At 38.1% G+C, this 14,879-nt stretch overlaps 2 protein-coding genes across 2 annotated transcripts in view; both read left to right on the top strand.

Annotated features, from left to right (window-relative positions):
• Positions 1-1,407, top strand: part of tmem95 (transmembrane protein 95) — a 12,657-nt gene extending 11,250 nt beyond the window's left edge. Inside the window, exon 7 of the mRNA XM_062957734.1 lies at positions 876-1,407. Within this exon, the coding sequence (XP_062813804.1) occupies positions 876-909 (34 nt within the window). The 3' untranslated portion in view covers positions 910-1,407. The remainder of the gene's footprint in view (positions 1-875) is intronic.
• A 4,371-nt stretch (positions 1,408-5,778) lies between these two features.
• tnk1 (tyrosine kinase non receptor 1) overlaps positions 5,779-14,879 on the top strand; it is a 50,532-nt gene continuing 41,431 nt past the window's right edge. The window contains exon 1 of the mRNA XM_062983927.1: positions 5,779-5,959. The gene's annotated coding sequence lies outside the window, so the exon portion shown is untranslated. The remainder of the gene's footprint in view (positions 5,960-14,879) is intronic.

The following is a 14,879-nucleotide window of genomic DNA, read 5'->3' as shown; positions in this document are numbered from 1 at the left end:
GTCCGAATCTGTTGTTGGGAGTCACAGGGCTCTTGTGGAGAGAAAAAGCGGGGTATAAATAAACATAAACATAAACAACAACAACAATAACAACAACAAGTCCCACTCTCTCAGCCTCCGTGTTGTCCAACTGGAAGAAACCCAAGAAAACACCATGATTGGGTTGCCTTGGGGTCACTATAAGCTCCAGCTTATGACTTGAAAGCACACAACAACAACAACAACAACAACAACAACAACAACAACAACAACAACAACACCCACTCTCTCAGCCTCAGTGTTGTCCAACTGGATGAAACCCAAGAAATCCCCATGATTGGGTTGCCTTGGGGTCACCATAAGCTCCAGCTTATGACTTGAAAGCACACAACAACAACAACAACAACAACAACAACAACAACGATAAACAAGTTGGTATGGATTGAGAGAATCTTGCATTGCATTTCAACTGTCTATGGGTTCAGTCCTATACAGCTGGATTTGAGTCTCGTTGTGGAGAGAAAAAGCAGGGTATTAATAATAATAATAATAATAATAATAATAATAATAATAATAATAATAATAATGGCTCGATGCTATGGAATCCTGGGAGTTGTAGTTTGGGGAGGCACCAGCCCTCTGTGGCAGAGAAGGCCAAAGACTTTATACAACTACAACTCCCAGGACTCCATAGCATTGAGGCCTGTCAGTTAAAATGGTGTCAAAGTGCATTAACTCTATAAAATAGGTGCATTCTAGATCAGTATATGGTGCTTTCTGCTGTTTTGCAGACACTTCAGGGCATATGACGTGCTTTTTTGTAATTAATCATAGCCAAATCCAACTTGTAATAAACTGGTTTTGCTGACAGGCGGGATTTCCTTTTGCAATTTCAGGTTTTGGCTCCGTCCGGAGATCAGGACGCAATGATCGCCTGAACAAGACAAATCCTGCAACAAAAGCAGCCGAGAGAATGTCCTTCTTTGGCCAAAATATGCAAGGAAAGCATACGAGAGGCAGTGGTCAGTTCCGTAATCCCCGTGTATAATAGACTTTCAGTTAACCGGCCAAAAATAATAGAAGAAATAATACTGTAAATAATAAATACTTTAAATAAAATAAAATCAATTTTAACTGCAATTAAAACTAAAATTGCATACGAGAGATTGCTTTGAAAGAGAGTGTAAAGAGCTAATAACGACTGCCACCAATTTGTAAAGATGCAACCACCAAAGACTCAGGGAGGAGACCTTTTACTTTTTTTCTTTCTTCTTCTTATTCACATTAGATGGCAGCGTAACTTGGTTTAGAATATATGCAACAGAGGCTTAGATGTTGGAAGAACAATAACAAATTTATTCAGGCACAGAGTTTAGTGGTTACAATGTTGTTTCTCACTTAGAGGTATTCTTATTAACAGTTACAATTCTAGAATAAGATGAATCAACTCTCTGAAGTATCACTTCTTTTACTTAAAGTAGTTAAACCCTATTCCTCTGCTACTTTTAAACCGCAGTCACCCCTGTGATATGCTATCACAGATTCTCTGTGCCTTACCAGGACACAGACTACATTAAATAAGTCACCAAACTTGTTTTAAACCGACTCAAAATGAACAATCTCCTTGATCCCATCAACCTAGGATCAATCTTCCCTGTGCCTCATCAGAGCACAGACTGACTCTCTTTTTTAAACTCTGCACTTCTTCAACTAAACGGCAGTTGGCTCCACCTACTTCTCCATGGCAACCAGCCTCTGAGTGCTGAGACGCAAGAACTGTAATACTTACCCTTTTAAAACACAAACACACAATTAAACATAACATCTGTAAACCAAAAATTTGTACTGCTTTAGCACTAGAGACTTTGCGCCATCAGGGGTTGGACTAGATGACTTTAAGAGGTCCCTTCCTACCAATTTCTTTATTTCTGGAGACTTTGCACCATCAGGGGTTGGACTAGATGACCTCAAGAGGTCCCTTCCTACCAATTTCTTTAGCTTTGGAGACTTTGCACCATCAGGGGTCGGACTAGATGACTTTAAGAGGTCCCTTCCTACCAATTTCTTTATTTCTGGAGACTTTGCATCATCAGGGGTTGGACTAGATGACCTTAAGAGGTCCCTTCCTACCAATTTCTTTCACTCTGGAGACCATCAGGGTTCGGACTAGATGACCTTAAGAGGTCCCTTCCTACCAATTCCTTTAGCTCTGGAGACTTTTCAACATCAGGGGTTGAACTAGATGACCTTAAGAGGTCCCTTCCTACCAATTTCTTTAGCTCTGGAGACTTTGCACCATCAGGGGTTCGGACTAGATGACCTTAAGAGGTCCCTTCCTACCTATTCCTTTAGCTCTGGAGACTTTGCACCATCAGGGTTCGGACTAGATGACCTTAAGAGGTCCCTTCCTGCCAATTTCTTTAGCTCTGGAGACTTTGCACCATCAGGGTTCGGACTAGATGACCTTAAGAGGTCCCTTCCTGCCAATTTCTTTAGCTCTGGAGACTTTGCACCATCAGGGGTTGGACTAGATGACCTTAAGAGGTCCCTTCCTGCCAATTTCTTTAGCTCTGGAGACTTTGCACCATCAGGGGTTCGGACTAGATGACCTTAAGAGGTCCCTTCCTACCAATTCCTTTAGCTCTGGAGACTTTGCACCATCAGGGGTTGAACTAGATGACCTTAAGAGGTCCCTTCCTACCAATTCCTTTAGCTCTGGAGACTTTGCACCATCAGGGGTTCGGACTAGATGACCTTAAGAGGTCCCTTCCTACCAATTCCTTTAGCTCTGGAGACTTTGCACCATCAGGGTTCGGACTAGATGACCTTAAGAGGTCCCTTCCTGCCAATTCCTTTAGCTCTGGAGACTTTGCACCATCAGGGTTCGGACTAGATGACCTTAAGAGGTCCCTTCCTGCCAATTTCTTTAGCTCTGGAGACTTTGCACCATCAGGGGTTGGACTAGATGACCTTAAGAGGTCCCTTCCTGCCAATTTCTTTAGCTCTGGAGACTTTGCACCATCAGGGGTTGGACTAGATGACCTTAAGAGGTCCCTTCCTGCCAATTTCTTTAGCTCTGGAGACTTTGCACCATCAGGGGTTCGGACTAGATGACCTTAAGAGGTCCCTTCCTACCAATTCCTTTAGCTCTGGAGACTTTGCACCATCAGGGGTTGGACTAGATGACCTTAAGAGGTCCCTTCCTGCCAATTTCTTTAGCTCTGGAGACTTTGCACCATCAGGGTTCGGACTAGATGACCTTAAGAGGTCCCTTCCTGCCAATTTCTTTAGCTCTGGAGACTTTGCACCATCAGGGGTTGGACTAGATGACCTTAAGAGGTCCCTTCCTGCCAATTTCTTTAGCTCTGGAGACTTTGCACCATCAGGGGTTCGGACTAGATGACCTTAAGAGGTCCCTTCCTGCCAATTTCTTTAGCTCTGGAGACTTTGCACCATCAGGGGTTGGACTAGATGACCTTAAGAGGTCCCTTCCTGCCAATTTCTTTAGCTCTGGAGACTTTGCACCATCAGGGGTTAGACTAGATGACCTTAAGAGGTCCCTTCCTGCCAATTTCTTTAGCTCTGGAGACTTTGTACCATCATGGGTCTTACTAGATGACCTTAAGAGGTCCCTTCCTGCCAATTTCTTTAGCTCTGGAGACTTTGTACCATCATGGGTCTTACTAGATGACCTTAAGAGGTCCCTTCCTACCAATTTCTTTACCTCTGGAGACTTTGTACCATCATGGGTCTTACTAGATGACCTTAAGAGGTCCCTTCCTGCCAATTTCTTTAGCTTTGCACCATCAGGGGTTGGACTAGATGACCTTAAGAGGTCCCTTCCTGCTCCACAGTTTTATACATGGATGAGTAAATGTTAGTAAGGCATCCAAAGAACTATTTCTCAAGGGCCTATATCTCACGAGAATTCTTTGCCAGCAACAGCAGGCTGGACTAGATGACCTCTGGGGATCCCCATTGACTCTGCGCCTCATTTCCCTCCCAGGCTCCCTGGGAAAAGCTCAGGTGGGTGGTTTTTAATTAAGGAAAGCTCTATTTTTAATCCGCAATCAAAGCCTTGATGAGTTCACCCCGCTAATTGCACAAGGGGAAGCCGTGGGGTTCCCACATTGGAGGAAGGTGTGGCAATCTGTATTTTAATTGGAAATGCTGCAGCTGTGCTTCTGCAAACCACCACAAGGGGGCCCCACCATGAAGGGCTCTCTAAAGGCCATCTAGTCCAACCCATGCAGCATCCCTGAATGCATCTAAACCGCACTTTAACTGCCATGGGTCAGAGCTATGGAATAATAATGGGAGTTGTAGTTTTACAAGGTCTTCAGCTTTCTCTGCCAAAAGAGTGCTTATGACTCGCCAAACTATAAATCCCAGGATTCCCTCACATTGATGACTGCTTTATGTCCCAGAGCTGCATCCTACGAAACCCTGAGATTTGTAATTTTGCGAGGCATTCTGAATTCTCTGGCTGGGAGCTCTTAACACCTCCGTCGGAACTACAAATCCCAAGATCCCCAAGGATACTTAAAAGGGCCATTAAATGACAACAATCCTGCAGAATGGAAACTACAAATGCTAAGGCCTTTTAAGAGTGCAGCTTTGATACTGCCACGCTATGCAGCTTTAACACTACCAAATCCTGGGATTTATAGTTTCATGAGGAAATCTAGAATTATTTACTTTGGAAGTATGACTCTGAAGCACCCTCATTGCCACTGTCAAACTGCACCAATATCCCACTTTTACAGCCACCTTTATTCCCATGGCCCCCTCCTACAGAACCCTGGGATTTATAGTTTCAAAATTAATTTTTACTACTCAGGTTACGCCTGAATTACACAATGAGACACTATTATTGTACAACCGGAGTACGCCAGCAACTGCTTCCGCTCTTACAAGTGCTTGCTATAGAGCCCTGGGATTTGTAGTTTCCTGAGACACATAGAATTATTTACTTTTGAGCTATAACTGTGAAGCACCTTCATTGTCACTCCCAATAGCAAATCTTCCACAATCACTGTTAACAATCGCCAAGCGTTTGGGATTTGTAGTTCCAAATCCTTTGACAGGGCGCTCTTAGTACTTACCTAAACTAGAAATCCCAAAGGTTGGTTAAAGGGTTATCAAATTGCTAATGAATATAAATAGCTGTGTGAAAAGTGATGCCTACCAATTTGATAATAATAATAATAATAATAATAATAATAATAATAATAATAATAATAATAATGTGTTGTCGAAGGCTTTCATGGACAGAATCATTGGGTTGCTGTGAATTTTCCGGGTTGTCTGGTGATGTTCCAGAAGCATTCTCTCCTGACGTTTTGCCCACATCTATGGCATATACAGGCATATGCCTGCCATAGGTGTGGGCGAAACATCAGGAAAGAATGCTTCTGGAACATGGCCAGACAGCCTGGAAAACTCACAGCAACCCAATAATAATAATAATGATAATAATAATAATAATAATTAATAATATTTTGCATCATCCGAAAATACATCACACAGTCCTAGACACTTGGGAAGTGTCTGACTTGTGATTTTGTGATACGAAATCCAGCATATCTATCTTGTTTGCTGTGTCATAATAATAATAATAATAATAATAATAATAATAATAATAATAATAATAATAATAATAATTGGAATAACTTATATGCAATACCTGAGTTTTCCAGGTGAGAAATTCGAACCCAGGACCTGAAACGTCATCACCCTCTTATGGGAGGGGCTTAATGATCTAATACCCCCTTTGGCCACGCCCACAAGGGAAGTTTGCCCCTCCTTCCTACCTACCTGTCCCGCCCAGGTGAGTTGTCACCAGGTAGAAAGGGGGCGGAGCCATACCTGGCCAAGAAGGAAAGGGAAGCAGGAAAGAAAGAAAGAAAGAAAGAAAGAAAGAAAGAAAGAAAGAAAGAAAGAATTCCATAAAGCCGGAGCCATAGATCCCTTCGCACAGGTGAGTGCCAACAAAGACAGGTAACAGGTATTATAGGATGGGGGCATTTTTAATGTGTGCCCCATCCCATAATACTTCTTTTCTTTCTCTTTCTTGTTTATAGAACAATACGAACTCACCGCAAACTATATTAACACGCATTAACTATCCCCAAAACATTGCATTTTCCTACATTTTAATTTTAATATTTTTATTAAACTCACAGACAAAAAAATAGTGATTTTTAGACCGCATTAAAGCTGTATATGGCATCATATAAACTAAACTATATTAATGCACATTAAACTACCAAAAAAAAAAAGATCAAGCTTTCCCATTCACTCACCCACCTCATGGCCCATGGATTTACTACATGGATCTTACATGTGGATCTTTCTCTTTCTTGTTGTCTTTGTTTATATATTATAATTATTATTTTTGCTAAATTCTCCCATTTCCTCTTCTCTTCCTATTTGACATTTTCCTTTTTATTTGTTGCCTGAGTAAACCATTAGTCACTTATTGGATTTGCAAGCCAAGGACGGTTTGTTGTCGAAGGCTTTCATGGCCGGAATCACTGGGTTGCTGTGAGTTTTCCGGGCTGTCTGGTTATGTTCCAGAAGCATTTTCTCCTGTCGTTTCACCCACATCTATGGCAGGCATCCTCAGAAGTTGTGAGGTCTGTTGGAAACTAGGCAAGTGGGGTTTATATGTATCTGTGGAATAATGTGGGGGAAAGAAAGAAGTTTTGTCTGTTGGATTCAAGTGTGAATCTTCCAATTGGCCACCTTGATTAGCATTGAATAGCTTTGCAGCTTCAAAGCCTGGCTGCTTCCTGCCTGGGGGAATCCTTTGTTGGGAAGTGCATATTAATTAACACACATTAATTATACATTTCCCTCCATTTTAATTTTAATATTTTCATTAAACTTACAGACTAAAAAAATAGTGATTTTAAAACTGCATTAAAGCCATAAATGGGATAATATAAGCTAATTACAAACTATATTAATGCACATTAACTTCCAAAAATATCACATCACCCCACATTGACTTCCTCATGCCTCTCATTATATGGATCTTTCTCTTTCTTGTTGTCTTTGTTTATATATTATGTTATAATTATTATTTTTGCTAGGTTCTCCCCTTCTCTCTTTCCTTCCTATTTGACATTTTCCCTTTTATTTATTGTCTGAGTAAACCATTAGTCACTTATTGGATTTGCAAGCAAAGGACGATTTCCCCATCACTTACCTGCCCTTGATGCATGGAATTTTTTTCCCCCTACAGTTTTGCTTTCCTTGTTCTTTTAGTGATTTATCAGGTAATATTTTTTAGTTGGGTTGCTGTGAGTTTTCCGGGCCAAGTTCCAGAAGCATTCTCTCCTGACGTTTCGCCCACATCTATGGCAGGCATCCTCAAAGGTTGTGAGGTCTGTTGGAAAGTAGACAAGTGGGGTTTATGTATCTGTGGAATGTTCAGGCAGGAAGCAGCCAGGCTTTGAAGCTGCAGGGCTATTCAGTGCTAATCAAGGTGGTCAAGTGCAACATTCACAATTGCCTCCAACAGACAAGAGTTCTTTCTCCCACCCTGGACATCATTCCACAAATACATAAACCCCACTTGCCTAGTTTCCAACAGACTTCACAAACTCTGAGGATGCCTGCCATAGATGTGGGCCGAATGTCAGGAGAGAATGCTTCTGGAACATTGCCAGACAGCCCGGAAAACCCTTAGCAATCCAGTGATTTGGCCATGAAAGCCTTCGACAACACAATATTTTGTGTTTTGCAATGGACCCTCCATATCCACAGAGGCTCGTGGATACCGAAACCTGCAGGTGTTCACGTTCCATTATAGACAATGGTGTGTCAACATGCTTTATATAAAACGTCAAAATCAAGATCTCCTTCTTGGTATTTTCTTTTAAATATTTTCAAACAGTGGATAATGGGAATCTGTGGATACGGAGGCCCGGCTGTATTTTATTTTCCTGGGATAAGAAATGAGGGATAAATCATTCTACCCAACGCCCAATTTGGACACATCTAAACTGGAGATTTACCGTATATACTCGAGTATAAGCTGACCCAAATATAAGCCGAGGCACCTAATTTTACCACAAAAAAACTGGGAAAACGTTGACTCAAGTATAAGCCGAGAATGGTAAATTTCAGAAATAAAAATAGATACCAATAAAATTACATTAATTGAGGCATCAGTAGGTTAAATGCTTTTGAATATTTACATAAAGCTCAAATTTAAGATAAAACTGTCCAACTCGGATCAAATAATTATTCTCATCTTCTTCAATGTAAATGTGCTTATGTACCCTTTTAATAATAATAGAGTAAAATAATACATGTAATAATAATAAATACAGGAAAATAATACAAGTAATAATAAATAGAGTAAAATAATAAATGCAATAATAAAAATAAGATCAGAGTGAAATAATAAATGTATTAATAATAATTAAAAAAGAGTAAAATAACTGTAATATTAGCAACAATAATAGGGAAAAATAATAAATGTAATAATACCAATAATAATAGAGAAAAATAATAAATGTACCATATATTCTCGAGTATAAGCTGACCCAAATATTTATTTATTTATGTATTATTTCCAGAATTTATACCCCACCCTTCTCACCCGGGGGGACTCAGGGCGGCTTACAACAGTTGGCAACATTTAATGCCAAGAACATAATAATAAAACAAAAACGATACATATAATCAATTAAAACTATAAAAATACATCATATAAGCCAACCAGGACCCTCACCCGAGTATAAATGTAATAGTAGAAACAATAATAGGGAAAAATAATAAATGTAATAATACCAATAATAATAGAGAAAAATAATAAATGTACCATATATTCTCGAGTATAAGCTGACCCAAATATTTATTTATTTATGTATTATTTCCAGAATTTATACCCCACCCTTCTCACCCGGGGGGACTCAGGGCGGCTTACAACAGTTGGCAACATTTAATGCCAAGAACATAATAATAAAACAAAAACGATACATATAATCAATTAAAACTATAAAAATACATCATATAAGCCAACCAGGACCCTCACCCGAGTATAAGCCGAGCAGGGCTTTTTCAGTCTTAAAAATAGGGCTGAAAAACTAGGCTTATACTCAAGTATATACAGTAATGCAGATTCATACCACTTTTTAACTGCCTTGTCTCAATGCTGTGGAATCCTGGGAGTTATAGTTTTGCAAGTTGGTCCTTTCTCCCCCAAATAGGGCAAACTACAAATCCCATGATTCCGTAGCATTGAGCCATGGCAGTCAAAGTGGAGTCAAACTATGCTCATTAATCTACAGTATAGAGGCAACCTTAGCAAAACTACAAATCCCGGGATTCCATTGCATGTATTTGTAGGATGAATGCTACAGTGTAGACCAGGCATGGGCAAATTTGAGATTTACTCACCTTCTAGCTCACTTCCTTTCAAGGAGTTAATTAATGCAGAAAATTAATGTCTTAAGTGGTTTTACGAAAGAAAAAGAGGGAAGGAAATGCCTGGGTTTTGCCCTCCTTGACTCAGGAGATGATTGCAAAGGTCACTCTTTGGGAGCAGGAGCCCCGATTATTTAGACATTGACCTATTCCATGCGCTGTTGTTTTTAATGCACAAGATGCTTTTCTTCATTCAGTGGAGGAGGTGAACGTGCCCATTTCACAGGCGAGGAAAACCGAGGCCGATAAACAGGTCAAACAGGGATAATAATATTAATATTACAAACTTGATTCCCAGGCCGGCCTTTGCAGCGTGTTGGCTCTTGCAAAAGGCAAAACCTTGGGTATGCAAATGCATATGCATCTTGTATATTTCCCTGGCCTTGCCAATCATTTATATATATATATATATATATATATATATATATATATATATATACTAGCTGTGCCCGGCCACGCGTTGCTGTGGCGTTGTCTGGTGGTGTTGGTGAGAAATTGTTGAGGTAGTGGTGGTATTGCATGTCTGTTGTATGGTTGTCTTTATGTTTAGTATGCACACTGAAGTGGATTATATGGCAGTGTGGAGTCAAGATAATCCAGTTCAAAGCAAGTAATATAAGATTCTAAATAGGTTATATTTATTTATTTATTTATTTATTTATTTGCGACAATTATATACCGCCCTTCTCACCCCGAAGGGGACTCAGGGCGGTTTACAAGTATATATACATACAATATATTATATTATATAACTATATAGCAATATTATTATATAGCTGTGTGGAAGGGCCTTGAGTCTACATTGCCATATAATCCAGTTCAAATCTGATAATCTGTGGAAGAGGCCTAAGTGAGGCCTAACTGTACCTGTCCCCTGGGCTGAGTAGGTTGCTAGGAGACCAAGTGGGCAGAGCTTAGCCTTCAAACTGGCAGCAATTGGATAAAAACAATTATTGCTCTCCCTCTAATTAGGACTTTATTTTTCTTTTACTTTTTGTTGTATCTTACTGGAGCCGTGGAGGATGGGTTGTGTTGTCAAATTTCGAGGTTGGGCGGCCTGTAGTTTTGTTGTTTAGTGGGTTGCCGTGATGCCATCACTCATTTATATATATGGAAGATACTGTATATACTCGAGTATAAGCCTAGTTTTTCAGCCCTTTTTTAAGGCTTATACTCAGCTTATACTCGGGTGAGGGTCCTGGTTGGCTTATATTTGGGTCAGCTTATACTCGAAAATATATGGTACATTTATTATTTTTCTCTATTATTATTGATATTATTACATTCATTATTTTTCTCTATTATTATTGGTATTATTACATTCATTATTTTTCTCTATTATTATTGGTATTATTACATTCATTATTTTTCTCTATTATTATTGGTATTATTACATTCATTATTTTTCTCTATTATTATTGATATTATTACATTCATTATTTTTCTCTATTATTATTGGTATTATTACATTCATTATTTTTCTCTATTATTATTGGTATTATTACATTCATTATTTTTCTGTATTATTATTGGTATTATTACATTCATTATTTTTCTCTATTATTATTGATATTATTACATTCATTATTTTTCTCTATTATTATTGGTATTATTACATTCATTATTTTTCTCTATTATTATTGCTACTATTACATTTATTTTATTCTATTTTTATTATTAATAATAATACATTTATTATTTCACTCTGATCTTATTATTATAATTATATTTATTATTTAATAATAATAAAATAATAATAATAATAATACAGTAGAGTCTCACTTATCCAACATAAACGGGCCGGCAGAACGTTGGATAAGCAAATATGTTGGATAATAAGGAGGGATTAAGGAACAGCCTATTAAACATCAAATTAGGTTATGATTTTACAAATTAAGCACCAAAACATCATGTTATACAACAAATTTGGAGTTCAGAGTGGTCCCTGATTGCAGGTGAACTATACATCCCAGTACCCACAACTCCTATAAATCATGGTGAATTCTCCCCAAATCTCTCCAGTATGTTCAGTTGCTGATCAATTTCTCTGTTTGCCATGTGCTGTAGAAAAGAATACGAAAGGGTTATGAGAGAGGCAGTGGGCGGGGTCATGCAAGTTCCACACCAATTGAGAAAGTCAGAAACACTGGGATGTCTGTGGTGAAGGAAAAACAGAAAATAGCTAGAGATATTTGTGGAAGTTAGTCTGTATAAGTAGATATTACAGCCACACATACATATTTCTACTTGTATAGATAGATTATAAACTAATGTATTTTAATATTTAAACATTGATAATAAATTTTATGCATTTATATAACCAGGACCTTTTTTTTTTTTTTGCTTTTTGAAATCGCTTTCCATTCTGTAGCATATTTATTTCATATTTTAAAAAATATATTTTAGCATTGTTTTGTTCTATTTTAAAAGTTGTCCACATCGGTGGCCATTGCTGCATCATGTGGCAGTAAGTCCCACAGGTGAACAACATCATCCTGTTAAAATATGAATTCTGGCATAAGGGAAAGGGAACTATAATAAAAATAATAATCGTAATAATAATATTTTATTTTTGTATCTTACCGCATCGGTGGCCATTGCTGCATCATGTGGCAGTAAGTCCCACAGGTGAACAACATCATCCTGTTAAAATATGAATTCTGGCATAAGGGAAAGAGAATAATAATAATAATAATAATAATAATAATAATAATAATAATAATTTATTTTTGTATCTCACTGCATCGGTGGTCATTGCTGCATCATGTGGCAGTAAGTCCCACAGGTGAACAACATCATCCTGTTAAAATATGAATTCTGGCATAAGGGAAAGGGAACTATAATAAAAATAATAATAGTAATAATAATATTTTATTTTTGTTTCTCACCGCATCAGTGGCCATTGCTGCATCATATGGCAGTAAGTTCCACAGGTGAACAACATCATCATGTTAAAATATGAATTCTGGCATAAGGGAAAGGGAACTAGAATAAAAATAATAATAGCAATAATAATATTTTATTTTTGTATCTCACTGCATCATATGCATCATATGGCAGTAAGTCACACAGGTGAACAACATCATCATGTTAAGATATGGATTCTGGCATAAGGGAAAGAGAACTAATAATAATAATAATAATAATAATAATAATAATAATAATAATAATTTATTTTTGTATCTCACCGCATCGGTGGCCATTGCTGCATCATATGGCAGTAAGTCACACAGGTGAACAACATCATCGTGTTAAAATATGAATTCTGGCATAAGGGAAAGAGAACTATAATAATAATAATAATAATAATAATAATAATAATAATAATAATATTTTATTATTTTATCTCTCCACCATCTCACCGAAGGGACTCAGGGCGGCTAACACGGGGCCAAGCCCAAAAGACATAATGTAAACAAGTTAAAATATTAAAAAAGACAATAAAAAACAAGTCACAAGCAGTATAAAAACACAAACGAATTCAGGCACTGTTTTAACAAATATATAAAACAAGATAAAAAGTTTAAAACAATATCAGAGGGTCAGACTAGATGGCCTTGGGTGTCCCTCCCGGTACTAGTATATTCATAGTCTTTGGGGAATAATAATAAATTCCAGGTCATCAGACATAAAGCAATTGAAAACAGCGACCAAAGACACAGACGTGGGGCTTATTCATGTCCTGCAGATGTTCAATTGTCCTCAAAAATTAAATCCAGACCGCACCCCATCAATCCTTTTGTTCTCGCTGTTTTGCAGAGAATATGAATCAAGAGGAAAAACCAGCATGATATTAATTAATCGACAGATCTGGGGATCTTTCACCGTTTCTCCAAGGGAGAAATATACTCTTTGCAGCACTTCGCAGGGCTATTATTATTATTATTATTATTATTATTTCGGACAACAACTCCCATCATCCCCAAACAGACAGATCTGGGGCCCTTTCACCATTTCTCCAAGGGAGAAATATACATTTTGCAGCACTTGGCAGGGCTATTATTATTATTATTATTATTATTATTATTATTATTATTATTTCGGACAACAACTCCCATCATCCCCAAATAGACCGATCTGGGGCCCTTTCACAGTTTCTCCAAGGGAGAAATATACATTTTGCAGAACTTCGCAGGGCTGCTATTATTATTATTATTATTATTTTGGACAACAACTCCCATCATCCCCAAACAGACAGATCTGGAGCCCTTTCACCGTTTCTCCAAGGGAGAAATATACTCTTTGCAGCACTTTGCAGGACTGTTGTTATTATTATTATTATTATTATTATTATTATTATTATTATTTCGGACAACAACTCCCATCATCCCCAAACAGACAGATCTGTGGCCCTTTCACCATTTCTCCAAGGAAGAAATATACTTTTTGCAGCACATGGCAGGACTGCTATTATTATTACTATTATTATTATTATTATTATTATTATTATTATTATTATTATTATTATTTTGGACAACAACTCCCATCTGGGACAGATCTGGGGCCCTTTCACCATTTCTCCAAGGAAGAAATATACTTTTTGCAGCACTTGGCGGGACTATTATTAGTATTATTATTATTTCGGACAACAACTCCCATCATCCCCAAACAGACAGATCTGTGGCCCTTTCACCATTTCTCCAAGGAAGAAATATACTTTTTGCAGCACATGGCAGGACTGCTATTATTATTACTATTATTATTAGTATTATTATTATTATTATTATTTTGGACAACAACTCCCATCATCCCCAAACAGACAGATCTGGGGCCCTTTCACAATTTCTCCAAGGAAGAAATATACTCTTTATAGCACTTGGCAGGGCTATTATTATTATTATTATTATTATTTCGGACAACAACTATGGGACAACTCCCATCATCCCCAAACAGCATTGCCTACATAAGAAACCCTAACTCTGTGATGTTGTTTCGAGGTGGGGGGGAATCGGCAAATGATTCCCTTTCCTTTCTTAAAGGCAGGGCTATTATTAGTATTATTCTTTGGACAACAACTCCCATCATCCCCAAATAGCGTCACCTGCATAAGAAACCATAACTCTGTGATGTTGTTCCAAGTGGGAAAAAATAGGCAGATGATTCTTAAAAGCAAGGCTGGGCAGGATGACTTGTTTGTACAACAACTCCCATCATCCCCAGACAGCAGTAAACAACACGTCCCATCATCCCCAAACAACATGGCCTGTGTAAGAGGCCTTAATTGTTGTTGTTACAAGGAGGAAATAAGCAGTCAATACTGAACTGAACTAGGCAGGATGACACATTTGGACAACAACTCCCATCATCCCCAAGCAATTTGCATTTACACCAGGCATGGGCAAACTTTGTCCCTCCCTCCAGGTGTTTTGGACTCCAACTCCCATCATTCCTAACAGCCTCAGGCCCCTTCCTTTCCAAAAGGAAAGGGCCTGAGGCTGTTAGGAATGATGGGAGTTGGA

This window comes from Anolis carolinensis, chromosome 6, assembly GCF_035594765.1.
Source record: "Anolis carolinensis isolate JA03-04 chromosome 6, rAnoCar3.1.pri, whole genome shotgun sequence".
Taxonomy (NCBI): domain Eukaryota; kingdom Metazoa; phylum Chordata; class Lepidosauria; order Squamata; family Dactyloidae; genus Anolis; species Anolis carolinensis.
Note: the sequence above shows the minus strand (reverse complement) of the source record. Positions and strands in the feature narration are given on the sequence as shown.